Below are 26,782 nucleotides of genomic sequence, written 5' to 3'. Positions count from 1 at the left end.
TGCCAGGGATGCCCAGCGCCGACCCGGCAAGATGCTGCCTGCAGCCTCCCGTGGGCAGAGGGGAGTGTGGGGGGTCCCTCTGCACCCCTGTCCGCACCCCCTGCCTGCCCTCTCGCTGCTGCACTAAACCCTGTCTGCCCGCACCTCGTGCCCGTCTCCGCGGGGCTGGGGAGAGGGAGCCAGGAGCTGCCACCCGCGGGGGCCGGCGGAGGTTTGGGATGGTGGCGGGGTCAGCGCTCGCCACCTGTCCCCCTGCTCATGCCTGGGATGATCCCAGGGCAAAGGCACGTGGCCCCGTGCCCGCTGCTGGCTCCGTTGCCCCCATGCGTGGGATTATTTATGGGTCTCAGGGCCCTTCGTGGGCACTGTCCCCTCCTGGTGCCCTGTCCGGGGAGTGGGGAGCTGCCACTGGGGTCTCCGTCTCCTGGGTCCCTGGGTGCTGACCCCTTCAGCCCCCAAAATCTGTCCCTGGGTGGGAGCAGCGCATCTCCCCCATGGAAGATCCCGACCTGGCTCACAGAGCCAGCGGGACCTTGGGGCCGGCGCGAGGAGGCCGTTAATCTCCTTGGCTGCGTAGGAAGTGCTGCCACTCGCCCTGAGAATTCCTCCTCGTGCCTGGGGAATTTGCTCCTCCAGCTGCCAACAGCATCTTCTGCCTCACTGCCAAGCACCGGTGCGGCCGGAGCCGGGCTTGGGGCTCGGGGGGCTCCCCGATGGGCTCTGCCCCGGGTGTTGGGCTCGGCTCCCCCCACTGCTCCCTGCTGAGCCAAACAATTCGGGTCAGGGGCTGATGTTAAGCCCCTTCTCTTAAAATAGCATCCGACTGAGCTTGCCCTTTTCCACACCACCCCCGGACGTGGGTAAATGTCAACCCGGGGGCCACCAAAACATCCCGAGCCCCCCCAGTGGGGTGCAAACTGGGGAGCTTCACTGCCGGTGCCGCATGGACCCAGCTCAGTGTCCCGAGCATGTCCCAAGGGAGTGGCCGGGTGGGAGCACAGTGTCCCCATGACCCTGGTCAGGGTGTCCCATTGCGCGGGGGGAGCGGACAGCCAGGACAATGCGGGACGTCCCGCTCACAGACCTGCCGCTGCTTTTTATAACCACCCCAGCTGTCCTCAGGAGCCCAAATAAGGCTGCGGCCACCCGGACCCCCCCAGGCAGACAATGGGTCCCGAGCACAGACTTTTTGGGAAGGTGGGGAGGCGGCTCGGCCCAAGAAAGGCAAAGCCCCCGCACCGGCGGGCAAGGCAGAGTTGATAAACCAGGTGGCGGGGCGGCAGGCAGCACTGCCCCCCTGCCTGCCCCTTGCCTGTCCTGCTGCCCGCCGCCCCGCCGCCGGCGCCCGTGTCCCACCGAGGATGGAGGCCATCAAGAAGAAGATGCAGATGCTGAAGCTGGACAAGGAGAACGCCCTGGACAGGGCGGAGCAGGCGGAGGCTGAGCAGAAGCAGGCAGAGGAGCGGAGCAAGCAGGTAGGGTGGGTGGCAGAAGCCCCCAGCCCAAGGATGTTTGGGGGGGGGGGGGTGGCTTCTCCCCAAGCTGGACCATGCTGAGCCCAGAGCCAGCACAGACAAGGGGTACAAGGGGGTGAGAGCTGCCACTGTCCCACAGCTCGGGGGCCGGGTCGAGGTGCCGTGGGGGTCAGCCCCTGCCAGCTGGTGGCATGTGGGACAGGGACGGATTCTGTGGGGCAGAGCTGGCCCCAGGATGGGGCAGGAGGGATGCAGTGGGGCAGAGATGAGCCTGCGATGGGGTAGGCAGGGCTCTCCTGCCATGTGGGGGTCCGGAGGGGCAGCCACCTGCGGTGACTGCTGCTGCCCTTCCAGCTGGAGGACGAGCTCGCTGCCATGCAGAAGAAGCTGAAGGGGACAGAGGATGAGCTGGACAAATACTCCGAGGCCCTGAAAGATGCCCAAGAGAAGCTGGAGCTGGCGGAGAAGAAGGCGGCGGATGTACGTATGGGATGCAGGGTGGGAGCTGGGTTGGCTGCCCCCTCCTTGTCGCCCTCCCAGTGGGACCACAGCCCTCCCCTGTGGCCTTGGGGACAGAGGAAGGTCCCTGTCAGGCTCGGTGCACTCCAGGCAAAGCTGTGGGGGTGTCTGGGAGCAGGGAGTGACCCCGGGAAGGACACCGAGTCACAGCTGCCAGCGGAGGAGCTGAGCTCCAGAGGAGGAGGGAGCCCTCGTCCCCCTGGGCAGGCAGAGGCCGCATGGGCAGCGTGACAACGGCACAGCCAGGCTATTGTTGGCCGCTGTTTCCAGGAAAACAATGGCGCGAGCGGTGCAGGGTTTCGCCGGCCGGCCGCTGTCTCAGCCATCACATGGCGCAGCGTCTGTCCCCGCTCATCACCTGCTGGGACCTGGCAGCTGGAGGGGCTGTCACCCCATGGGGCTCCGATGTCTCAGGGGTAGAGCGGCGGGGAGATGCCGAGAAAGCTCCTCTCCCTCGATGGGCCCAGCTCTAGTGTCCAGCCTGGAGGCAGGAGCCTTCCCCTCGCCAGGCCGTGGGGAAGCACCCCAAGCCCTGACACGGCGCCTGGGCTGGCTCCTACCGGCACGTCCTGGCTCGGAGCTGGGCGCCAGGGTGTAATCGGGAACTCCCAAGCCCTCCCTGAGCCCTGGGTGGTTTCTCAACCCCACGGCTTTGCTCGTGGCTCCCTGGCACGGCCCTGGCTGAGTGTGCCGGGAGTGGCAGCCCTGCGCGGGAGCTCAGCACACGCTGAGCGCGGCACTGCAGAGCTCTGGGGAGCCCTTTCCCTCCCTCGCACCCTTCTTCCCTCCCTCTGCTCCCCACTGGCGTTTTCACGCTCTCTCCCTGCCACCACACTGCGGTGCTGAGAGCCACATCCCCACTTCGCAACTCGTTCATCCCTTTCTGTGAATCTGGAGACCCCTTTTTCTGGCTGCCACCCCCCAGGGTGACTCTTGGGACTCCCCCCGTTTCACCCCAGCTCAGGGAAGCGGAGGGGCAGGAGGAGGGATTTCACACCCCGGAGTGTTGGATGCACAGAGCTGCCTCCCAGCTCCTTCCAGTCTGTGGGAACGCACAGGATCGGGCCCCTTTGGTCACCAGCTCATCTCTGGGGGACGTGCCAAGCCGTTCGGCCGAGTGCGTGCCAGCCCTCTCCGCCCTGGCAAACGCACCCCTGGTGCATGTGCCCGGCTGTGCAGGTTTTTAAGAGGTGACACAAGGGCAGCAGCCTGGCGCCCCTTTCCCTTTTATCTGCGTGCCTGAAGCGCTGCCGAAGAGAATTCGTGGCGAGCGAGGGCAGCAGCAGCTCCGGGGGGGTTTATTGAGCTTTCAGGGGGCTCCGTGCAGCGTTTTCTGCCCCAACTGAGACCGGAGAGTTTTAGCAACAGCAAAAGCTTTTGCAACAGCAGGTTTTGGCGCGCGGCGGCGGCGCGGGAGCCTGGCAGCAGCACTCTGCGGCTCGGCAATGCCGGCGAGCGCCCGAGCTCCGTCCTGGGGGGGAAGGAGGGGAGCGGGATCTGCCGCAAGGCTGCGGGGGCTCGGCCCGGTGGGGGCCAGGGGCTCCCCAGGGCTGGGGGGAGGCGGCGTGTGAGCTCAGCCCCCGGGAATGCGACGCCGCTGCGGCCCGGCCGTGGCCGTATAAGGCCCGTGGGGCTGAGGGACAAGGTGGCCCTGGGGTCTCACAGCCGCCTGGCCACAGGACCCCGAGGGGTGGGGGGCTGCGTGGAGCAGGGCAGGGGCCGAGGGGTGCGTGCGCCCACATGGGGCAGGACGTGGAGGCCTGTGTGGGGCAGGCTCCCAGGACTGGGTGGAGCAAGGCCCAGGTGCTCAGGTACCTGTGGGGCAGGTCCCTACGTGCCCACACCAGCGTGGGGCAGGTCCCTGTGTCCCCACATCCACGTGGGGCAGGTCCTGGTGTCCCCACACCCACGTGGGGCAGGTCCTGGTGTCCTCACACCCACGTGGGGCAGGTCCCCGTGCACCCAGGTCCATGTGGGGCTGGTCCTGGTGCCACGTGGGGCAGGTCCCAGTGTCCTCCCACTTGCATGGGGCAGGTCTCTGTGTCCCCCCACCTGTGTGGGGCAGGCCCCTGTGTCCCTACACGCACGTGAGGCAGGTCCCAGTGTCCCAGGCCCCTGTGGGACAGGTCCCAATGTCCCTACACCCACATGGGACAGGTCCCAGTGTCCCCTCACTTGCATGGGGCAGGTCCCTGTATCCTCAGGTGCCCGTGGGGTAGGTCCCTGTGTCCCCCCACCCACGTGGAGCAGGCGTTTGTGTCCCCACACCTACTTGGGACAGGCCCTTGGTGTCCCCACACCTGCGTGGGACAGGTCCCCGTGGCCCCAGGCCTATGTGGGGCTGGTTCTGGTGCCACGTGGGGCAGGTCCCAGTGTCCCCCCACCTGCATGGGTCAGGTCCCTGTGTCCCCACATTCACATGGGGCAGGCCCTGGTGTCCCCCCACCTGCGTGGGGCAGGTCCCAGTGTCCCTACACCCACATGGGACAGGTCCCAGTGTCCCCTCACTTGCATGGGGCAGGTCCCTGTGTCCTCAAATGCCCGTGGGGTAGGTCCCAGTGTCCCCACACCCGTGTGGGGCATGTCCCAGTGGCCCCAGTCCCTGTGGGGCATGTCCCAGTGTCCCCCCACTTGCATGGGGCAGGTCCCCCTGTCCCCAAGCCCACGTGGGGCTGGTCCTGTCCCGCGTGGGCCAGGTCCCCCCCCGGTCCCCCAGGTCCCGCCATCGCGGAGCCGGGCGGCTACTCCCCGTCTCCATGGCAACGCGGGCGGGAAGGGAGGGGGCGGAAGTGACGTCACTTCCCGGGCGGCCGGGCCGGGGCGGCGGGTTCCGGTATTTCAGGGCGGGGCGGGCGCGCAGCGGAGCGGCGGGACGGGCCGGGAGGATGGCGGGGGCCACCACCATCGAGGCGGTGAAGCGCAAGATCCAGGTGCTGCAGCAACAGGCGGATGACGCCGAGGAGCGGGCGGACCGGCTGCAGCGGGAGGTGGAGGCCGAGCGCCGCAACCGCGAGCAGGTACCGCCGGTCCCCCGGGCCGGGCGGCCGTGTGGGTCGGCCCCGCCGCCGGTCCCCGGGGAGGGGGTGCTCCGCAGCCGGCCGTGGCGACCCCCCGGGGTGGGGAGAGGTGGGGGGGGGTTTAGCCGCGGCGGGCGGCGTTTCCGCGGGTGTGGCGGTGCCGAGGGTGGCTCCGGGCTGGGTCCGGGCAGCGCCGCGGGGCTGCGGGAGCATCTGCGGGATCCCGGCCCGGGTCTCTGCAGCGATCCGGGCTCTCCGCCGCTCGCCGGGGGGTCTGCTGGGGTCCCCCCCCGGGCCAGCGTCCCCGCCGTGTGTCCCGGGGTGGCTGCGGCGGCTGCTCTCACCGGGGTCCCCCGGACCCCAACCGCGATGTCTCGGCCGGTGCTGAGGAGCGGAAGGAGCTGACGGATCGTTGTTTGATCGTTACCGGCTTCCCGGAGCTGAAAGTGGTTGGTCGGGGGGTCCCGAGGCTGGTGGGGGATCCTCGGGGAGGGCGCCCGGTCCCCGGTTGGGTTCCCCGGCTGCCTGCTCGCCCCGAGCCGCTGGGGAGGAAGGGGAGGAACCCGGCCATCTTGTCTGGCCCCGAGTTGGAAGCACAAAGGTGTGAGCGGCTTTGGCGTGCGCTGAGAAAATGGAAGTGATTTCACTCGTGATGCTGCCGGTGCAGGAACCCGGTGGAAAACTCCCAAACTCTACATCCTGCCCAAATCCCGGCGAGCGGGGATCTCCGCTGCCCCCGGGACCGGCAGCTGCGTGAGAGCGTGTTGGGGGCAGGCGGGGACCGGGCTGGGGGTGTTTGGAGGGAAGGAAGGAGCGACCGCGGCGGAGTCCGAACTGGCGAGCACCTGCCCTCGCAGCTGAGCCGGGCAGAGGTGGGGACGGCGGTGACACGGGGCAGGTCCCTGTGGGCGACTGGCTCGGATCAGGGCGTGACCCTCCACAAATTTGCTCAGTGATTTTTTTTTTTTGCGGTTGATTCTGTTCAAAACCTCAAGCTGAGGCTTTTCCACCTTCAGCACCCGAGTCTGACGCCGGCAGCGAGCAGTGTGGTGCTGCTGCTGCGGGACGGATCCGGCTCTGCCGCCGAGGGTGATGGCAGAAGCTTCTGCCGTGCAGTGGGACGAGGCCACTCCCAGACCTCAGCTGGGCTCTTTCTTTGCAGCCACATAAGGAATTCTCTTGCAATAGTGGCGTTGTCATGGGAACATGCGTGTTTCTCCCAGCTTGCTGGAGTCTCGCTACAGGGCAGAGCACCAGTGCTCCCAGTGTAGCCGTGTCTTGTGTTCACCCCGTAGCCTGGCCCTCGGCTCCTGAGGAATGTCCCTGTTAGATCTTGGTGGTCTGAGGAAGCAATGGTGGGCCTCAAAGGCCAAGGCTGGCTCTGCCCTTGGCTTTCAGGGCTCCTGGTAGCTCCCTGACTCGGGGCTGCCTTCCTGAAGGAAGCACGGAGTGACAGGAATGTGCTGCTTGGCAGTGGGGCTGCCTGGAATTATCACCCCTGTGCTGCAGGGAAGCCTGACAGCTTCAGTGGTATGCAGTGAGGAGAAGCAGAAAGGGAGGTGTAAGGACCCTTCTGCAGAGTGAGTCAGTTCCTTAAAAGCAGGGGGGGGGGTTTGGGTGGATTAAGTGCTGCCTGCAGGAAGTCAAGGCTAAATGATGTGGTCCAGGAGGTCAGGAAATGGAGGCCTCCTGTGCTGGTGTGTCTCCATCCCCTGGGAGAAGGAGGAGGTTCTCCACCTTGACAGCTCATCGCCTCTTCAATAGGCAAAAGACATGCGTTGTCAAGAAGTCTCCTTCCCAGTTCTGTTTCGCATATCGTTTTGTTCCTCTTTCGAGCAGACCACTTCCTCCTCCGGAGGAACGTGCTGGTGGGGCTGGCTCTGGGGCAGCCTGCTGCAGCGCTGCCTTGTTTGAGCATCAAAGTGTTGTGGGTTTCCCCGGCGAAGAGCAGGGCGTGCCACCATGGGAGCTCCTTTTCAATTTCTGTTCTCGCAACCTGGTCTTGAAACATGCTGTGAGGGGGGGAGCTGAGCACCTTGCTGCCAACGGGGAGGAAGAGCTTGGACTGCCTCTCCCGGGAGCTGGATGTGATTTGTTGGGCCCTGCTCTAACACTGGCTTCTTTCATTGCTTTGCTGCTCCCTCCCTGGGCATGGTTAGAAGCAGCGGGTACTTGCAGGCTGCTTTGTTACAAGTGGCTGGGGTATTTCATACATGCCCAGCGTGTGTCTGCGTACGGGTCTCTGGGGAAGGTCTCAGTGCTGCCCTGAAATGGCTGCAGCCCTGTCCATCTTTGTACCAGCGCAGTTATCCTGCTGGAGAGCAGGATTCGGGGTTCCCCTGGGGTCACTCAGGTGGGATGTTAGTGTCCCCAAAGTGTTTCAGCTTCCCCCCAGACTCTCGTCAGGGTTGACGCAGGCTGGGCTGTAAGCAGACCCCTCCACTGTGGTCGATAGCAATGCTATAACCTGCCTTGTTGAGGAGTGTGATGGCTTCTGATCTCTGCTGATTCATTAAAGCCTCGGTTGCTTTTTGTGGTCCCACTTCTGGCAAGTGCATGGCACCTGCGGGCTCTCGGCGATGTCACCAGCTCCTGGCGCGTACGGCTGAACCGAGGGGGCTGCCTGCCTGTGGCTGTTGCTGGAGAACAGACTCCTCAGCCTGTCTCAAGACTGGACGAGGCTTCTGCTCTTCCCTTGGGCTCTCAGTGAATCGCTGGGAGGAAGGAAACCTGGAGCACAGCTGGGGCTTGAGCCGCCGGGGTCGTGGGCTCGCCAGTGATCAGCTGAGCCCTGGTCGGTAGAAAGCCCGGCCTGACTGCCCTGCCACAGCTTGGCAGCCTTCGGAACCTGAAGCTGTTAAATCTGTCTCACGTTGCTGATGAGAGGGCTTGTTTCAAGCAATGCTCATGTCCGGATCACATGAGTAAACTGACTTTGTGCTAAATGGTAGCTGGTGTGGTGGATAAATAGGACTGTGATTGATGGCCTGGCAGGATTACAGCAGCTGCAGAGAAGATCCATTAGCATAAGTCATCTACTTAGTGTTTATGGCTTAAACTGTCACGTCAGCTCAAGCTGACAGGCGGGAAACCTGCAGGATGACTGTCACACGGACAAAGCGTGTGTGTGTGAAATGTTGGGAAGCTTAACGTGCGTGCAAGTGCACGGGAGCGCGGCCTCTGTAAGAAAGTGGATAGAGCACTCTGGCTTTGTTTTGGCTTCCCGTGTGCTGCCGCTGACCTGGGGGCAGACCTCAGCTGCCCTGCACTAACTGCTAAACCTGCCACGGACTGAGTCACCCTCATCTGCTCCCTCTAGGCTGAGGCAGAAGTGGCATCTTTGAATCGCCGTATCCAGCTGGTAGAGGAGGAGTTAGACCGAGCCCAGGAGCGCCTTGCCACAGCTCTGCAGAAGCTGGAAGAGGCAGAGAAAGCTGCAGATGAAAGTGAAAGGTGAGCAAGGGCTGCTGCTCTCGCTCTGTCAGACACTTCACATGTGTTCCTGACTGAGGGCCCAGCGCCATCAACCTCCTGGGCTTCCTGGAGGGTGGGAAGTAGATACCACATCAAGGCGGGATGTGGGAGTGGGTACCTGCTTATGCAGAGCGACTAAACCAATGCTGCTGGCCTTGGGTGAGTATCTTGGGACCTGAGGTGAAGGAGCAAGTACTGTGTGTTACCGTGCATCCCCGCCTCCAAGGGAGGAGAAATCAGTGGGTTCTGGGACACTGTTGACTTGTAAAAGGTGGCTGCTGGTGGGGAAGCCTCTCTTCCTGCTGCTTCTGCCAGCATCCTCCCTTCTGGCAGATGTCCCCTGACCTGGCAGCGTGATTCAGAGGGGAGCAGTCCACTTCCAGTTGGCTGATGTACCTCACTGGTGTGCACGCTGGAGTGAGCAGCCTGACCCAGCTGATGTCCTGCCATAAAGACAGACTTGGCTCTTCCTGTATTCCAGCCTGGGAAGGGCTTGGCTCAGCCCTGTGGAGTCCCTAAGACAGTCTGGCTTGTTCTTCTCGGCAGCACCACATTTCCCGTGGTCCAGGAGCCCAATGAGCTGCTGGAGTAACGTCCTAAGGAACAGTTAATTCTGAGCAATTGAGGCTGCTGTATTTGCATCAGCCTGGTGGTGTCTGCCTTCCTGTGCTACCTCGGCGCTCAGAGGTGTCACGGCTCCTAAGGAAGCAACGTGGTCCTGAGGGAGCACTGTTAATGCTCTGAAAGTCATTACACTGCTGGCTCGTGTGGGATTGTTTTATACATCTCCCCTCCCTGTGCTTTCTTTTGGGCAGAGGCATGAAAGTGATTGAAAACAGAGCTCTGAAGGATGAGGAGAAGATGGAACTGCAGGAGATCCAGCTCAAGGAAGCCAAGCACATCGCAGAGGAGGCGGACAGGAAGTATGAGGAGGTGAGACCCTTGGATGTTCTAGCACAGCTGGCCCTGGCCAGGAGAGGTGGCTCCTCTTCCTGCTGGCAGGGCTTCCTCAGCAAACCTGGGGGGAGACCCTGGCTCTCAGCAGAGCTACATCAGGGTTCCCCTTCGCCAAAAGACTCTGGCAGCTCCAGTGACTCCTGCGGATGTTCCCTTTACTGCCTTGCACAGCCTACAAGTACAAAATAATCTTCCTTCCTCTTAACTCGGCTTCTCCCTTCCAGGTTGCTCGGAAACTGGTGATCATAGAAGGAGATCTGGAGCGCACTGAGGAGAGAGCTGAGCTTGCAGAGTCGTGAGTAATCTGCTCGCATGTAACTGGCATGGCTACCTTTGCATGGGAACTAACACAGCATTTCTAACCTTGTTACACAAGGCCTGAAGCACAGGGTGGGTTTAGATCCTCAGATGAAAGAGTTGGAAGCACTTTCCTGCTCGGAACAGGCTTAGGTCCACTGAGGATGTGGAGTTGGCGACGATGCGATTTGCCTTGTAGTGGAGATGTTCTGCCCCTCTGCATGAAGGGACTCATGAGTTAGCGAGGCCGGAGAATCCTTCTCCGCTCGGTGTTCACCAGCACTGCTTTGTACGTATGGTCACGAGATCCTCACACGTTGCTACGGGGCACAAAAGTGCACAGTGCTTGTCCTAAAGCAGCAGAGGCCTCCCGGGCTGGGAGCTGAAGTGGCACGTGGGATGTCCAAGGGCAGAACTGTGGCTGAGGTTGGTCTCTGGCCTCTTAAACTATTTGCAGTAACCACTGCAGGCTTCTGCACTGCTGAGCAGCAAGCTGGACTTCCTCTGCTCGGAGCAGACACGCCAGTTGTGGTGTTTGGGCTCCTTTCACGTGTCTGGATGCTTTAGCTGATCCCTGAGGAGCTGGTCAGGGCCTTTCTGTACTCTGGGCCTTGTCTAACAAAGTTAGTGTGTGTGCAGCAGTAGCACTGTGCTTCCTGCCCAGACATGCATGTCGTGACCATGACTTTTTTGTGTTTTTCCCCTACCCCCTTTTTTGCTCTGCGGTATTGTGTTATTGGTGCTCCTTTTGACCCTTGCCCCCACCCGGCTTGTGCCATCGTGTGACCGTCACTAACAGTCGTTGCCGGGAGCTGCGGGAGCAGATCAGAATGATGGACCAGAACTTGAAGTGTCTGTCTGTTGCCGAAGAAAAGGTACTAACCTTTCCCTTCTCGAACCATTAAACCAGAACTCCTGTGGTGGTCTTGCCACGCTCCTTCCCTCAGCTTAACTGCATCTTTCTCTTTCCTGGAATGTTCTGTCCTCTCTGCCCATAAATATTCCTGTCTGAGTGGTGGTGGCTGTCCATCTGTCTGTCAGAACAGCTTTCCTCCTTTCAGCAAACTAAACATGCAGTTTCTACTTGAAGACTCCAGGTCCGGCAGAAATCTGTGTCCACATCTCAGCTGCTCAGCTCAGTGCCCTGCGCGTGTGCTGGCAGAATACTCAAACTATAAACTTGGAAGTGGGAAGGGAACTTGCTTTCCGCACAAGTGCCTCAAAGCAGGGTCCCATCCAGTCTGATTGCAGACCATCTCCTAAAGACCTTCCCGGTCTTCCCTGCACATGGATTTACTACTTGTCTCTCCTGTCTTTCCTTCCCACTTCTTTTCCTTTTTCTCCCCCTTTTCTTTACAAAACCCCACAGTAAATGTTCCGAGCTGGAAGAAGAGCTGAAGAATGTCACCAACAATCTCAAGTCTCTTGAGGCTCAGGCTGAGAAGGTAGGGCTGCTTGTCCAAGGGCCAGAAACATTTCTGTTTTGCTAGGAGGGTGTGTGACAGCAGAGCACCCACTGAGATGGAAATGATGCAACTGCAGCCTTAAGCAGGCAAGGAGAGCGCTGTGCTTGCTGTCTCGGGAGAGCTAACGGATTTCAGTGCAGGGCTGATGTTGGCTCTAGAAGCTGAGAGTGTGGGAAGTCTGGCTGCCCTTCCCTGCCTTGGGGCGGACTCGATAAGCCAAGATGTTTATGCTGCTGGGATGAGAATTTTTCTGCGCCCAAGTTTGTGACATGCATGATGTGGGACTTGCTGTGTGACCCAGTTCTGTTGGACTAGGGTAGGGATGTGAACAACTCCCAGTTGGAAGCTTCTGTGGGCATGTGCTCTGCAGTGAGGAGTTTAAGTCTCCCTCTGTAGCCGTGGGCTCTCTGGAGTGGGAGGTATCTGGGGTTGCTGAGGGTGGCTGACTACTGACTCCTATCCTTTTCCACAGTACTCTCAAAAAGAGGATAAATACGAAGAAGAGATCAAGATCCTGACTGATAAACTCAAAGAGGTGAGTGACTGTGTTGGGATGGCCCAGCTGGGTGAGCTGCCCTCAGCTTGATCAGGGAGAAGTGTTGAGGGTGGGAGACTTCACGTCCTCGGGCGGGCGCCTCTGTGGTCCTTTGTGTCCCAGAGCTGTTGTACTAACTGCCTCACTTCTGTCTGCCAGGCGGAGACCCGGGCTGAATTCGCTGAACGGTCTGTAGCCAAGCTGGAGAAGACCATTGATGATTTGGAAGGTACATTTTGGGGATGGGAAGCCAAAGAGTATGTGGTGAGGAGTGGGGAGCTGAGGAAGGCTGTCTCCTGGATAAGCTGGAGAGTGGAGACACACTGCTCTGCTCCTCAATACTTGGAGCATGACCTAAGTCTGCCTCCAAGGTGAGGCTTGGTGCCTCTGGGCTTGAGTCGTGCCCCGTGTATCTACTCTGAAAACAGTTCCCTGGCTGCGCTGCGGCAGATCTCAAGCTCTTGATTCAAACACCTTGCCGTATCTGACTGATAGTGACAGATAGTGCGGCTGGTGTATCTTGGTTGCGATGTCCTCAGGAAGGTAACTGGATTCCTGGGCTCCAGCTTAACCCAATTTAAGGAGCAGCATAGGAAGCAAAATGCCTGAACTCGACCTGAATTGGTTACAGTAACATACTTGTGTGCAGAATCTCATGCGTGTGGCTGGCTGCTGCAGACAGTGTTGCTGCAAGTCAACCACATAGTCGTGAAACAGGCCCCCATGAAGACTCGGGTTCCCCAGTGTCAGTCCTGGTTCAAGACGAAATCACCAGAAGCCCCATCCATGTGGCATGGTGGTCAGCCTGCGCCAAGGATGGGTTCCTTTCCTCCTCCTCTTTTGGTTTCATAGTACTTCAGGAGCACTCCTGAGGCCAGCCATCACAGAGTCCTACTTTTCCCTAAGCCGTGGAAGGAGAAGGTCCCAACTGCCTTCCTTAAATCTGGGGCTGTGGCTGGATTTCTCCATGGATAGCTGTGGCTGGGGTGGTGGTGTTGGTAAACCAAAACTCTTACAGGCCTCCCGCTTTGGCCACAGCATGCCTTTTAGTGCCAGGTCTTGGAGATTCAAAGCCGCATCCTACTGTCTGGAGTCACTCAGGAGTTTTTTATCTAGAAATAGCAATGGTGTCAGCTAAGTTGTTCCAGAACTGCAGCCAAGCAGCAATTTGAGCCATCTCATGATCCAGGGCAAGTTTTTATTGGGAACTGCAAAAACTCCTCCAAATCCCTGCATGCTTCCCTTGAAACACGTTGATTGAGAGTTGGCTCTGGTCTCCTGCCTTGCTGCTGAAGTGACCTAGTTTATGACAACTGACAAAGTTCTCTGGGCTCTGTGAAGCCGTTAACAACATTACCAGCTGTACTGTAGCCTAGGCAGCCAGAGCTGGGAGAAGCCTGGGCCAGCTCTGCGCAGCGCTCAAGGAGCGCATCAGTGCGAGTTTCAGGACTGCCTCCTCCCCTGAAGGTGGGTGATCTGCCTGTCTGCTCCATTATCTGATGGAGAACAAGGCGTGGCCTGTCTGTTGGGCTCACCCTGCCCAGCTGTGTGCTACAGAACGGGAATTCCCTCTGGTGCCCAAGACTATTACGTGACTGACTTCTCCCAAGCTGTTTTTTTTTGTATTGAGACAAGGTGAGAACAAAGCACTTCAGTTAATCTGTGCCTTCCTTAGGTGTAGCAAGCTTCTCCCTAAGTGGATGGAGTTGCCCTTCCCTGCTACTCCTCCTGTCAGTGGTTCTTGCTGACCTAGCTGGGCAGCTTGTTCTCACAAGCTGATGTGGTTTGAGTTCTTGGCTCTGCTCCCCTCAGAGCTGGCTTGTAATCCTGGAAGGCACTTGCTGGTCAGACTGTCCTCAGGCTGTTGGAACCTTCCCGTTCATTGTTGGGAACTAATACAGAGTCCTGGTGGCTCCACATCTAACTTCATTTTCTTCTGTTCATGAATCCCATACTGCTTTTCCTGCCCCAGGGTGTTGGAAGAAATCCTCTGCCTTCCCTCATTGTTTCCCTTTTGTTCTCCTCCTAAACCTCTTCTAGATGAGCTCTATGCCCAGAAACTGAAGTACAAAGCAATTAGTGAGGAACTGGACCACGCCCTGAATGACATGACTTCCATGTAAATATGAGCTGGCTGGTGTTTGCCTCTCGCTTCAGCAGGCTAGACCGCCAGAGCTTGCTTGGTTTGCTGTGATTTTCATAGTTGGAGAATCAATGGCACTGTGTCTAGGTTACTTCTACAGATCTCTGCCTCGAGGATTGCGGAGGCTTCCCTGCAGCATGCTCTACTCTAACTCTAGGTCCTTGTGATCTGCATGTGTAACACCAAGTGCTGTGCTGGCCTGAAAGGGTCCTGACTTGAACTCTGAGTGCAATTCCCAGTCCCACTGGGAAAGGCTTCCTAAGGTAACGTGGCTTAGCTGACTGCTGGAGCCACTGAGCCATGGTCTCGGGATTCCTCCTGGAAGAGGCTGTGGATAGCGCTCGAGTGGATTCTTTAGGAATTGCTCTAACAGGCTTGAGATGAGCTGGATCATGAACCGATCTGTGGAAGTAGCTGAACTCGTACATTTCTGCAACTTTGCTACTCGGCTTTTTGTTCAGATTTGCGGTGGGTTCTGCTAACAGCTGCTCCGCACAGTCCTTACCACTAACCGAGGAGAGGCCACGTACTCGCACCGCAGAGGAAGAGCCTTACCGCTCGTGTCCGAAAGCTCCCTAAGCAGAGTTTGCTGTGCACAAACCCTTAAGCTTCTCTTAAAATTAGTGTCTCCTTCTGTCTCACACAGATAAGTCTTGCGATTCCAAACTCCACTTTGGATTTGCCTCTCTGCTTGGTGGCTTTTTCTGCATCTGCACCCTACATTCACGCTCTTGTCATCTCACTCTGAATTCCAGTACCTTTTTCCAGTCACTGTGCACAGGGCATCCCTGGGAACGAGTGCTGTAAAGACACTGAAGCTTGACAGCAGCAGCAGCCCCCCAGTTATGCTGCACTTGCTCCTAAACAAAGCTCCCTCTGTTTGACCCGACGTGCCAGACACTGCTGTGCTCTGAGGGGCTGCCTTTTCAATGTCTGGGTGTAGCTGGGAGTATGTTGTTCTCATCTGCATATCTTGTGTAGAGCCATAAAGCTCCTTTTGTATTTCTCTTGCCTCTTGCTTGAGCATGATGTCACCTTTTTTAAGGAAAACAATTCTTGTATAAATTGAATGGATCGGCTGGTGCTTTTGAGAAATAGGCTTCTAGTGACCACTTGCTGCTTTAGAGTAACTGTTTCAATGTTGCCTTCAAACCAGTGTAACCCTCATCGCCCTTGGTGGAATACACAGACTTCATTAACGTGCTGGATTTTTCCCTTTGGGTCTCTTACTGGCTCACAGATGTGAATTGCAGCTCTGCAAACGGTGCTGTGGCACGCAGCATGCTCCGTAGGGTCAAATGGGAGGCTGGGGTTTGTAGCAGGAAGTCCTCGAGCTGTGCCTGCTTAAGCCTGGCTGAAGACACTCCTCACGCCTGCCCGCGCTGTAGCATTTGTGGGCGTCGGTGGCCAAATGCTGCCTTACAGTGGGAAGTCGCCACATCTGATAGTCACTAGGTCACTGGCAGGGTGTGAAAGCTAATAAATACCAAGTGAGCTCTGGCTGGTTTCCAGTTGGACGGGACTGGTTGGGTGGGAGGTGCTGCCTGTGCCTGTGGGGGGATATGTGGCCCCTTCCTTCAGGAAGGAGAACACACCACAGCAGGGCTGTGGCCATCCCAGCCAGGAAATCTGTGTTTTACAGAGTCCTCCCCTCCCCAGGCAGGGGCTGAGGGTGAGGGGATCCTCCTGGGAGTGTGGCATGGAGCTTTACACTGAGCACGGCAGCTGGCAGCAGGCTGCAAACACTTGGCATGCCTCACCGCTGCTCTCATCTGTTGCTGGTTGCTCTGGTATCATAAACACTGATCAGCCTCTCGTAACTGGACGTGCTGCCTCGTGGTGGCTCGTCAACTATTTTTTCCTTTCTGGATTGGTTCATCTGCTGCAGTGCCCGAAGAGCCCTTCATGAGCAGAGTTTTGATGAAATGGGACACCTCCCGTGGTTTCCTCAGGTTTGTGTCGCTCCATTTTCCACACAAATGGCACTAGCAGCGAGGATAGTCCAGACATGCTGAACTGCCCCAGCCTGTTCTCACTCTGTCTTCTGTGTCAGGGCCGTCCCCTCTCTGCCGGGTCTGGGTGGGGAAGGAGGGAGCATTCCCGCAAAGAATTTTGAAGGGTAGTAGCTTGGAAGGCTCTGGCAGATGGTGGTCTGACTCTCCTGGGGTGTGGGGCAATAACTCTGTGCCCTGTAAGCACAAAGCAAGAACCATAACTCCTTGGTAACCAAACCTGCAGCTGGAGTAGGGGGTCTAGATCCCGCAGGAGGGGCAGGGCTACCGTCACCAGCCTCTGGGGGTGTGGAGGCTTCCAGCCCAACGTTGGGTTGCCAGCTCTTACCAGGTGGGAGGTAGCCCCCTTCCTCACGGGGAGGTCTTCTCAGCTGTGGGTTTATTACTGACTCGCACTGTGTGGAGCGGGTGGCTCTGCGGTTGCACAGCGGTGTTGCAAGCGATGGTATCGAAGGCTGGGCTGTGGCAGGCCCTTCCCCTGCTCCTCCTGATGGAACTCCACGCTGGGTGGTAGATGCATGGATGGGTGGGTGATGCAACTTCTGCCCTGGGAGGTTTTGAGAGGCTTCTGGTCTGACTGGATTGCTGGGCTTGTGCAGGCTGGTTACTGGGAGCTGGACTGTTGACTCAGGAGTGCTGGAAATGCAGATTAACTGACCAGGAGACACATGTCCTCGAGCTCTCTGGGTTGTGAGGATGGTGGCTGGTAAAGCTGCCCCGAGGGCTGGGTGGAGAAGGGAGTAGGCCAAACACTGGAGCTAGCCCCAGCAGACCTGGGCAGGCATTCCTTGTGGAGGAGCTGAGGTCTAGGAAGGGTCATGCTAATTATTTCAGTCACTCTGCTCCCTGGTGAGTGGATCCTCAGGTCCCTGTCCACAAGCAGTAACGCTTGTTTGAAGGCTGTGGGCTGTTGCACCGGCCTGCAGTCACCGGTACTTCTGACTGCAGTTCGCTCCCATCTTCTGCCACTCTGGAGACCCAGGACCAGCCCTGATCACCTGGGGCTGGAGACTGGCGTCAGGGTGCTCAGAGCCAGGCTGGAGGCCAGAGAGCATGTCCCGAGCTGTGGTAGTGGCTGATGCGCAGGGTGGGCTCTGGTGTAGGCCAGGATGGGGCGTACCCACCCCCCCTAGCACAACTTCCCTTAACTTCTAGTTAGGCTGTGGTGGGACAAATTGTTGGCTTCTCTGGTTGTTCCTTGGTCCCTTGGTGGCTTTAAGGAACAGTCAATCCACATTACTACCCTCCGTCGTGCAGAGCGAGGTGCAGGTAGAGCAGGAGCCGAGGGTAGGTGGGTGAGGGTGAGCTCGTGTGGGCTGGGACTGGAGGCGGGGTGTGTGCTTTGGGTGCTCCATGTGAACAGCTTGACTCATTGTCCTGAATTTTACTTGGCCAGTTCTTGTTCAAGAGCAAAATATTCCTAGGTTGAAAGTAATGAGGAATGGTGTAGATCTCCTTCAGAGAGTGCCCTAGATTTCTAGGGACTGTGTAGTACAAGGGTTTGAGAAGAAGCCTAAAGCCAGCAAGAATTGCTGTGCTTCGTGCTCGCTCGTCAGGCAGAGGCAGCACGCTGTGCGGGTCGCTGCGGTTTGTGATGATTAGTTCTGCCAGGCTGAAAGCTGTCAGATAAGGATTTTTCACTGCCTGGAATTCCCCCAAATGCAGGAATTGGAGTTGTTGGGCCAGGAGGACCCTGCCTGTGTAGATAGGCAGAGATCGATGCTGAATTGTTTCTCGGCGGTGGCTGGTTGTGGCTGACAGGCTGCATGGCAGGACAGTGACCATCCAGCCCCGAGAGGTGACCTGTGCTGGGGGAGGATCAGACTGGTTCTCCCGTTCCCAGGAGCTGCTGACGGGCACTTGTGCTTGGTACCAGCCCTGGGGATGCGCGTGGCTGCTAGAGCCCCGAGACAGGGACTGGGTGGGAGGTGAAGGCTGTCAGATGCAGTGGCAGTTTGTGCCACTGTGTTTAGTTTTCTGTTTAGTGTGGAGAAGAGGAGGCTGAGGGGAGACCTCCTGGCCCTCTCCAACTCCCTGAAAGGAGGGTGCAGAGAGGGGGGAGGAGTCTCTTGAGCCAAGGACCCAGCGGCAGGCCAAGAGGGAATGGCCTCAAGCTGCGCCAGGGCAGGGTCAGACTGGCTCTTAGGAAGGATTTCTTTGCAGAAGGGGTTGTTGGGCGTTGGAATGGGCTGCCCAGGGCAGGGGGGGAGTCCCCATCCCTGGAGGGGTTGAAGAGTCGGGTTGACCCAGCGCTGAGGGATCTGGTGGAGTTGGGAATTGTCAGTGCTGGGTTAACGGTTGGACTAGATGATCTTCAAGGTCCTTTCCAACCTGGATGATTCTGCGGTTCTGTGCCCTGCTCAGTTGTTCTGGGGCAGTTGTAAAATAGGAGCCTGTGTGCCAGAGCTTCCTCGGTCCTGTACCTGAAGCAGATGCTGCCTTCGGTCCTTGTCTAGATGCAGTGAGTTGTTAGTGTGGCACAAAGACGTGTCCTCCAGGTCAGCTATGAGATGCTGTCATTCTCAGTTCTTACGGTGTCCCTGGTCTGCTGTTAAAACCCATCAATCCCTCTGCCGTGTGGTGTGGCTCACTCTGGAAGGTGCTTCTGGTTCAGCTCTGGTAGGATGACTTCCTGCAAAGTGCTCCACGGGCTTAAAACACATCCCAAGTCTCTCCTTACCTGGGTACAGCCCAGCCTGCAGGCTCCTCTTCTGGTGTTCTCCTCTTCCTTTCTTTGCCTTTGCAAGCACTTGGCAGCACTTTCATTTCTGCCTAAACTCAGTTTCCTCTGATCTTCCTGATCTGAAATGCAAGTTCAAGTAAGACAAACCTCTGTTCTCCCCAGCTTCATCTCTGTAATAGCCTAGACTTGATCCTCAGAGGCACGCGTTATGGAGACAGCTTATTTGATGTGCTCATCTTGGTACTCTACTAACCTTCCCTTTCTCTCTTTTTCTCTCTTCCTCTTGTTTCCCCTAATCCTGTTGCTGCTGCAGAGCGCCTGTACAGCCAGCTTGAGAAAAACCGTCTGCTCTCTAACGAGCTGAAGTTAACGCTGCATGATCTGTGTGACTGAGAAGGGGGCCCACTAATACCATTAAACAAGCTTATTGCGACCACCAGTGCTGTGGACCACAGTGAAATCTGATCATTCTTAAGACTGGCAGACTTGCAAATTTTATGCATTTGCTGCTACTTAATGGGGCACTTGAATTTATTCTCTAATTTATTTAAGTGTTTTTTTTTTATTTTATAAAGGTAACCTCTATTCTTGGTGAAGTAGCCCTCAGACTTGGCTGGGTTTTGAGCAGTCTTGTTCACTTGTCCAGGGGGTCCTGCCTGGCTCCTCCATGGAACCAGAATGGCTGCACCCACCAAGAGAAGAGTTAGGCTTATGTCTGCTAAAAGATGCCTGTCAAGTGCTTATGACTTAATTTACTGTTAGCTGAATGACTGTAGGATTTCCTGCTGCATGGAATGATGGCTTCGAACAATAAATGACTGACCTCATGGTCTGTAAGACACTGCACACCTGTAGTACTTTCCTATATAGTTGAGTTCTGACCTAGGAGGTTTGGGGGCAGCGGTTGTTCCCGGGGCCTCACCCCAGTGCAGCTGCAGAGCCCCAGAATGGGTTGGGAAGGCTCACGGACATCTTGAAAGCAAGTCCCTAAATCCACAGCATGAAGCTGTGCCTTGAGTGCCTGCAGGGAATCTTTAAACGCTGCAGTTTCTAGTGCTCTAGGAAGGCTGCTTCTCGCTCTGTGCACAGTTTCTGACCCTGGGGAGGTTGGGGAGAGGCTTTGAGAAACTGCCTGTACCTAAAGGACATCTTTCTACAGCCTGTCTGTCCGGTGTCCCAGCGCGTGGATCTCTTCAGTGACAAGGGTGGGCTCAGCTTTGGAGTAAAGCCTACCTAGAGCGCTAGTTGCTGATCTGAGCTCTCCTCCTGGCTTAAGGAACATGTGAGAATTGACTGTGCAGCTGCCTGTAGTCTTGGGCAGAGTTGCAGCACCCTTGCTCCTACTTGCTCCCTGCCTGCCCTTCACTGAAAACAGCCTCTTCCCCGCTGTCCTTGAGGCATGGTTGTCTGCTCCCTGCTGCTAGGTAGTTGTGGTCTTGGTGACCAGCTTGGCATCTCTGTCCTGTGCTGGGGGGAAGGGGGGGGGGGGGGGCACAACCAGCTGTAATTCCAGGGGGTGACTTCTAAGAGCGTGTTACCTCTGCGTTGCTCTTGGGTGCCTTGCTGGGCCACGGGGGTCTGCTGTCTGGAAGTGTTGAAGCCCTGGGGAAAGCTAGCTACAGTCGGAGGCACCTGCATGCAAAACACTGCCTAGAGCACTGGCTAAAGGTACGTTGTGACCGTGCCGACTGGGAGCACCAGCAATGCGAGAGGCGAGGGCTACAAACGAGCCAGGTAACTTCAGAGCTTCTAGCTGCACCCAGCCAGGCACCCTGGCCTGAGGACTCGCTGCGGCAGCGTGCTGGGAAGGGGCTAGCGCAAGCTTTCTCTGGCGAAGGTTTCTTGGTTGTCTGAAGCTGACTTGTAACTTTTGACTCTTGCTTCCTGCCAGATAAACTGAAATCCACCAAAGAGGAGCATCTCTGCACGCAAAGAATGCTGGACCAGACCCTGCTAGACCTGAACGAGATGTAATGGATCCCTGCCACTGCCTCCGCCACACGATGCCAGGGCGGCCGGCCCAGCCGCTGCTGACCTCTAACCCTTGGGGACCAGAGTTTACTTTTCTGTTGCCAACTTGACCAAACACAAATCTCCTTTGCCTCAGGGTTAAAGGTCATCAGGTTGGGCAGAGCTTCAAACAGCATTATTAAGGGAAATAAACAATGCAATAATGTTTGGGGAGCATGTTTGAGATGTATACATTTTGTAACTACCTTTTTTTGTAGCAACCATTGTAAACATTCCAAATAACTCGTGAGGCTGGTGAGCTACACTTTGAAGCTCTTGGCTTAAAAATTGGATATTAACCTTCTGTTAATCAGCTCTGGGCCACCCTGCTTTGACAGGGGAGGAAAGAGGGTGTGATGGTTCTGGCTGTGGGCCACTGAATCACAGTGGCTGGGCTAGGGATGGAAGCCTGTTGGGAAAACTTGCTTTCCAGGAGCTGTTTGCCAAAAGAGCAGTTCGATTTCTCAGCTTTAAGGTAACTCTGTGTTGTGGGGAAGCAACTTGGGCAAAAGGAGACTTTTTTCTTTTAAAGCCAAGCCTGTTATCTGAACTGAACCTTTACAGGGGTTGTTTCCACCCTCCCCCCCGCCTCTGTTGGCCATTTCCTTTCCTGGTAGGCTTAGAGAAGCCACGGCCCCTCTAACCCATTGCTACACAGGGGTTGAATTTGCCTTCACTAAGTGCTGATGCACCAAGCTTTATCGCTCATTGCTGGGTTACACTTAACATCTTAAGTACAACAGCCTTGTTTTCTTGGAGAAGTTTTTTTGCCTACCCTGAGGGAGGGAACTGAGGCCTTCCCGCCTGGCCAGGAGTGCTCTTAGTGTCTTAATAAGGTACAAGCCATCTTGCTGTGCATTGCTGATGTGTAGTTGTGAGGCATGAGTGTGCAGATGTGTCAAGCTCGCGGCGTGTAGCTTGTGGTTTGAGCATGCTGCTTGGTTGTAGCAGTTTTAGGGGCCAATCTGGAGAAAAAAAAACCCTATCAAGTGTTTTGATACTAAATCGAAAAATTGTCTTACTGTCTTTTGAAATAAAAACCAATCCCTCCATGCTGCTGTCTGGCTGCAGAGCTTTACTGTGTGAGAGCTGTTCACAGAATGATCGTGGAAAAGCCCTTGAAGCTCCTCCAGCCCAACCACGAACCTCACCCTGACCGTTCCCAACTCCACCAGATCCCTCAGCGCTGGCTCAACCCGACTCTTCAACCCCTCCAGGGATGGGGACTCCCCCCCTGCCCTGGGCAGCCCATTCCAACGCCCAACAGCCCCTTCTGCAAAGAAATCCTTCCTAAGAGCCAGTCTGACCCTGCCCTGGCGCAGCTTGAGGCCATTCCCTCTTGGCCTGCCGCTGGTTCCCTGTGGGCTTGTGGGGGATGAGGGTGGGTTTGAGGACCGGGGCCTGTGCCCGTCCCTCAGGGGGGAGGAGGGGGGTAAAACCGGGCTCGCTTGCTTCTTCCCGGGGCCAGAGCGCAGCAGCGGGCCTGGGGGTTGGGGGGTGGCGGGTGTAATCCGCCCTCTTTTACCTCAGCCTTTGGCGCGGGGCGGGGGGGCCTGTGGCTCCCGCGCAGGGCCCGGTCGGCGGCAGCGCGCATGCGCACGGCGCCTGGACGGGAGCGGGGGTGGGCGGGGCCGCTGGCGCGTGCGCAGTGCGGCGGCGTGTGGGAGCGGGAAGGACGCGGGGCCGGCCCCGCCATTGTGGCGCCGGTCGGAGAGGCTGAGGGGGACGGGGCTGGCTGCTCTCCCTGTCCTCCTCTGCTTCGTGCTGCCCGTCTTCGCCTTTAAGCTGAATGTGCCCAAAGCGCTGCTGCCCTTCAGCTGGGAGCTCCGGGTTCCCTGTGAGCTGGAGGCTGAGTGGGGCTGCTGTTCCTGGTGAGCAGGCAGCGGTATGGGGCAGCAGGGGCCGTTGCTCCTCCTGAGGAAGGGAGTGCTGTTGAGTGGAGAAAAAAGGTGAAGAGGAGTGTTGAGGAGATGGGAACCCTCTGGTAGAGAGGTTCTGTGGTAAAGAAAGAAGGGTCTAAGGGGGGATGTATGGAGGAGGGGTCAGTGGCTCGTTTTCCTGGGCTAGGGAAAGGTTTGGAGAGCACAAGGGGCTGTTCTGAAATAAAAAAGCAAAACCCTGAGCTCAGGATCTTCCTCTGGGGTGGTGGGCGTGGCTGTGCTGTGTGCTTGTGAGACGGAAGGCTCTTGCCTTGTTTAGAAGCACCGTAGTCTGAGGGGCCCCTGTGGTCTGATGGGGAGGGGGTGAGCGAGGGCATGTTGTCCGGTCTGCTTGTGCGGGGCGCCAGTTTGTGTTGTCAGAGCAGGGCTGGTTTGTTTTCTGGCCTCTCACTGCTGGCTAGTGCCGACATCAAAACTTGGGGGAAGAGGGACCATCGGCTGTTGGCCTGTGCACCCTTGGAACTTGACAGGTGAGCGTTGGGAGCAAGCTCTACCCAGCACTGAGAAGAATGCATTGAAGCAGGTTATTACAGGAATAAATACTAAAAAAGGGAGGCTTAAATGACACTATAAGCCTGCATTTAGTTAAGCACTCTGCCCCGGTATGGTTTTAAGCCCATTTAAAGACACACCTGTGAGTGGAGGGGGGAAAAACATCTTCCAGTCATTCTTTCAGGCCTTTCTCACGTTACGATATAGTCACCATTGAGCCCTGTTATGGGAATGGTGCCATTGGTTCCCAAAAAGCTTCGGGATCTGCTCAGTCCTCACAAGCCAGAAAACTAAGCAATGTTGTAATGGCTGAGGAAGATGGTAGGTAGAAAAGTAAAAATTCATAGAGCAGAGGATTGAATGCATAGATGTAAATATTTACAAAGAGCAATTCAGTCTCTTAAAAAATCTGTGGTTTGTGGTAACATACTGTTCAGCCTCTGTAGGACAGGAAGCCACCTATTTGTTCTTTATTATTTTCCCTAGTACTAGCTTTTCACAAGTTTATAACCCAGCATGAGTTTGTAGGTGCTGAATTAAGGATTATTTGTTCTCTTGTAGTGACAGGCATTTACTCCGCTGTGATGTTGTTGATACGATAGACAGTATTGAAATTATCTCCCAAACTCAAGAACTCTGCGTGGATGATTCTGCCCTGGATTTGGCTGAGCGAGCTCTGCACATCAGAGGTTTACGTGTGAGATAAACTCTGCTGCTGTAGTCCCACAGTTGTAATCCCAAAGCTGTAATCCTGCTGCTTCTTGTCTTGATATTTCAAGGGAAAGGAGGTTTGGTTTTATGATGTCAGCTAGCAAGAATCCATGAGTTTTAGTCTCTGTGTGAATTCTCCTTTCCGTAGATGATTATCACATTCCTGTAATTTGCGAAGTGGCCTTTTTGCAGAATTAGAACTTTCCCTTGAATATTATGAGCTTGACGTTTGCAACCAAGTTATTGCACGTGGTGGGTCTGACCTTCTTCCAGTGGTCTGGAGGTGAAGATGGCCACTGTGAGAGCAGAGCAGGTGGGACAGAGCGATCTTGTCTTGGCTCACCAGAGTATCCTTCTAAACAGCCTTCCAGCTAGCTCGTCTGTCCCGGTATGTGCCCATGCTCTTTCCCAGCTATGACCAACCTGATTTGTAGTAAAAGAGACTGTAAAGGCAAACAGGAGTTCTGCGGTCCAAGTCTGAGTTTCTGAGATGGCTTTAACTCCTCAGAGGAGTTACTTGGGCTCTCTGAGGATGTCCGTATCCTCTTCTAATAAGTTGAAAATCTTGAAAGAATTCTTATAAAAGAACAAAGATGTTCACACGCGAGCTGCATCTGGTCTTTCTAAATGCACTATCTATGTTGTGGAAGATGGATTTTTAGGTAATAAGAAAATGAAAGCTTGATTGTAAAACTTGCACATTTCTGTTTGGGTTTTTTTTGTTTTTGATCGGGATCATACTTCTCCTTTAAAATATAATTGGATCCATTAAGTTGGCAGTGGGCATCTAACGCTTAAGGGCAGGCCGTGTCTTTTCAAGTGCATTGATTTGAAAATTGAAGTTGGCTTGTCTCTGTTTGATGGGCCGCTCTCTAAATCAGAGTAATTAACTAAACTAAAGATTAACAACAGAGAGTGGGCCTCAGAGCTTGGAAAGCGTGTGTCATGATTGCCCTTGTGCCACTTTTGTGCTGCTCGCTGAACTATTTTTGTTGGAGAGTGTTTGGATTCAGGAATTAGTTTTTACATGATACTGGATACTTCGGAGGATGAATAATGAGAGCCTTTCTGCTTCAGTCACTAATTCCTATCCAGAAGAGTTTCACAGTGACCATAAGTGCTGGCTGCCTCCTGGCTGTCCTCCATTCTGCACTGAAATCTGTTTATTGGCAGCAGAAACATTTCTCTGGTACAGAAATTACCACCACAAGCACTCTCATTGCTCTAGGACAAAGCGTAATGCAAACTTCAGGTTTCCAAGCCAATTTAGGAGTGCTTTTGTTATTAATCTACAGATTAATAACTTTTGATAATAGAGTTGTGTTTCTTAATGAAAACTGTGTTACCACTATTAGTTGCTGTTGATGGTTCTCAGGAGCAAACCACATGTTTTATTTCAGGTTTCACTGTACCCAGGAGACAGGTGGATACTGGAACTGAAGTGAGAGTATGTGATCCCTGTGTGATCACTACAGGAGTTTATGACACAGACAGCACTAAAGTGTATTTATCTGATGTGAATATGTGTTTAGTTAACAAAGAGCAGCTGCCAAAGGGAGTGCCATGATGAATTGTGTTAGAGATATTTAGCACTAAGATATTTAGCACTAATAAGGAAATGAGAGAGAGAAGGAGATTAACCCTTGCTGTGTTACTTCAGTCTCTCACACTTCTATTCACATTTCATCCACTCCTTACTGTGTTAGAAACCTCTACAGAAACACACGATTCTGTGAGTGTTTGTGGAAAGGGCACCGGGTTTTCCAAACTTCACTGATCTTTGTCAATTTGCAGAACCTGAGAATAAGTCACCACTTCTCTAAGGAGCATTTTGAAGAGCTCCTGTCTTCTCATAATGGATCTTACCATATAGTTCAGCCCCCTTTAAGTCCTGGGAGGCCACTCTAAGGTCTCCCCGGAGCCTTCTCTTCTCCAGCTGAACCCCCCAACTCTCTCAGCCTGGCCTCACAGGGGGGTGCTCCAGCCCCCCGAGCATCTTTGTGGCCTCCTCTGGCCCCGCTTGAGCAGGTCCGTGTCCTTCTGCTGTTGGTGCCCCCAGAGCTGGACCCAGCACTGCAGGGGGGTCTCCCGAGAGTGGAGCAGAGGGGGAGAATCCCCCCCCTCGCCCGGCTGCCCACACTGCTCTGGATGCAGCCCAGTTGTTCTGGTAACTGAGGCACAGCGCTCACTGCACCACGGCCTGGGATTTCTCAGCTGTCACCACCATCCTGCTGAGCGTCCAACAAGCGGCCGGAGCAGGTGACACAGTGCCCCAGGCACAGCCCCCCTCTGCGAACAGCCACTGCCTCCCTGCCCGAAGCTCGGGGCAGAGATCACCCACCTCTCCCCCCTTGCAGGGGCTCACTGTGCCTCTACCTCCCCCGCAGGAAAAGGGCCTTGTGGGCCCTCCTTTCGCCCTCTATTGGGAAGGAGTGGCTGAAAGCTGCCAGTCAGAGAGGGACCTGGGGGGGGTGACTGATTGATAATGAGCCAGCAGTGTGCCCAGGTGGCCAAGGCCAATGGCATCCTGGCTTGTACCAGCACTGGCGTGGCCAGCAGGGACAGGGAAGGGATCTTGCCCCTGTACTCGGCACTGGGGAGGCTGCCCCTCGATGAGTGGGTTCAGTTTTGGGCCCCTCACTCCAAAAAGGCCCTTGAATGACTCGAGCGTGTCCAGAGAAGGGCAACGGAGCTGGTGCAGGGTCTGGAGCACAGGTCTGATGGGGAGCGGCTGCGGGACCTGGGGGGGTTTAGTATGGGGAAGAGGAGGCTGAGGGGAGACCTCCTGGCCCTCTGCAACTCCCTGAAAGGAGGGTGCAGAGAGGGGGGAGGAGTCTCTTGAGCCAAGGACCCAGCGGCAGGCCAAGAGGGAATGGCCTCAAGCTGCGCCAGGGCAGGGTCAGACTGGCTCTTAGGAAGGATTTCTTTGCAGAAGGGGCTGTTGGGCGTTGGAATGGGCTGCGCAGGGCAGGGGGGGAGTCCCCATCCCTGGAGGGGTCGAAGAGTCGGGTTGAGCCAGCGCTGAGGGATCTGGTGGAGTTGGGAACGGTC

General features: G+C 56.3%; 1 protein-coding gene across 19 annotated transcripts; it reads left to right on the top strand.

Moving 5' to 3' along the window:
- TPM3 (tropomyosin 3) lies at positions 1-21,640 on the top strand. 19 transcript variants are annotated; one of them, XM_074809600.1, is made up of 11 exons: positions 1-1,475; positions 1,830-1,955; positions 8,331-8,464; positions 9,301-9,418; positions 9,667-9,737; positions 10,539-10,614; positions 11,678-11,740; positions 11,900-11,969; positions 13,781-13,859; positions 15,772-15,835; positions 19,738-20,463. In XM_074809600.1, the coding sequence occupies exons 1-11, from the start codon at positions 1,362-1,364 to the stop codon at positions 19,813-19,815; spliced, it is 993 nt and encodes a 330-aa protein (XP_074665701.1). In that variant the 5' UTR covers positions 1-1,361; the 3' UTR covers positions 19,816-20,463. The 19 variants fall into 19 exon arrangements, with proteins under 19 accessions (XP_074665701.1, XP_074665715.1, XP_074665700.1 ...); XM_074809599.1 differs by lacking the exon at positions 10,539-10,614 and adding an exon at positions 11,109-11,184 and having other exon boundaries at positions 3-1,475; XM_074809598.1 differs by lacking the exons at positions 1-1,475; positions 1,830-1,955 and adding an exon at positions 4,824-5,011.
- Positions 21,641-26,782: the final 5,142 nt, after the last annotated feature.

Source organism: Strix aluco, chromosome 30 (genome assembly GCF_031877795.1).
Source record: "Strix aluco isolate bStrAlu1 chromosome 30, bStrAlu1.hap1, whole genome shotgun sequence".
Classification (NCBI taxonomy): domain Eukaryota; kingdom Metazoa; phylum Chordata; class Aves; order Strigiformes; family Strigidae; genus Strix; species Strix aluco.
This window is presented reverse-complemented; position numbering and strand designations above follow the sequence as displayed.

Coding starts and splice junctions, on each gene's coding strand:
- TPM3 (XM_074809600.1), top strand. CDS start 1,362: ATGGAGGCCATCAAGAAGAAGATGCAGATGCTGAAGCTGGACAAGGAG. Junction 8,465..9,300: donor GCTGCAGATGAAAGTGAAAG/GTGAGCAAGGGC, acceptor TCTTTTGGGCAG/AGGCATGAAAGTGATTGAAA. Junction 10,615..11,677: donor TGTCTGTTGCCGAAGAAAAG/GTACTAACCTTT, acceptor CCTTTTCCACAG/TACTCTCAAAAAGAGGATAA.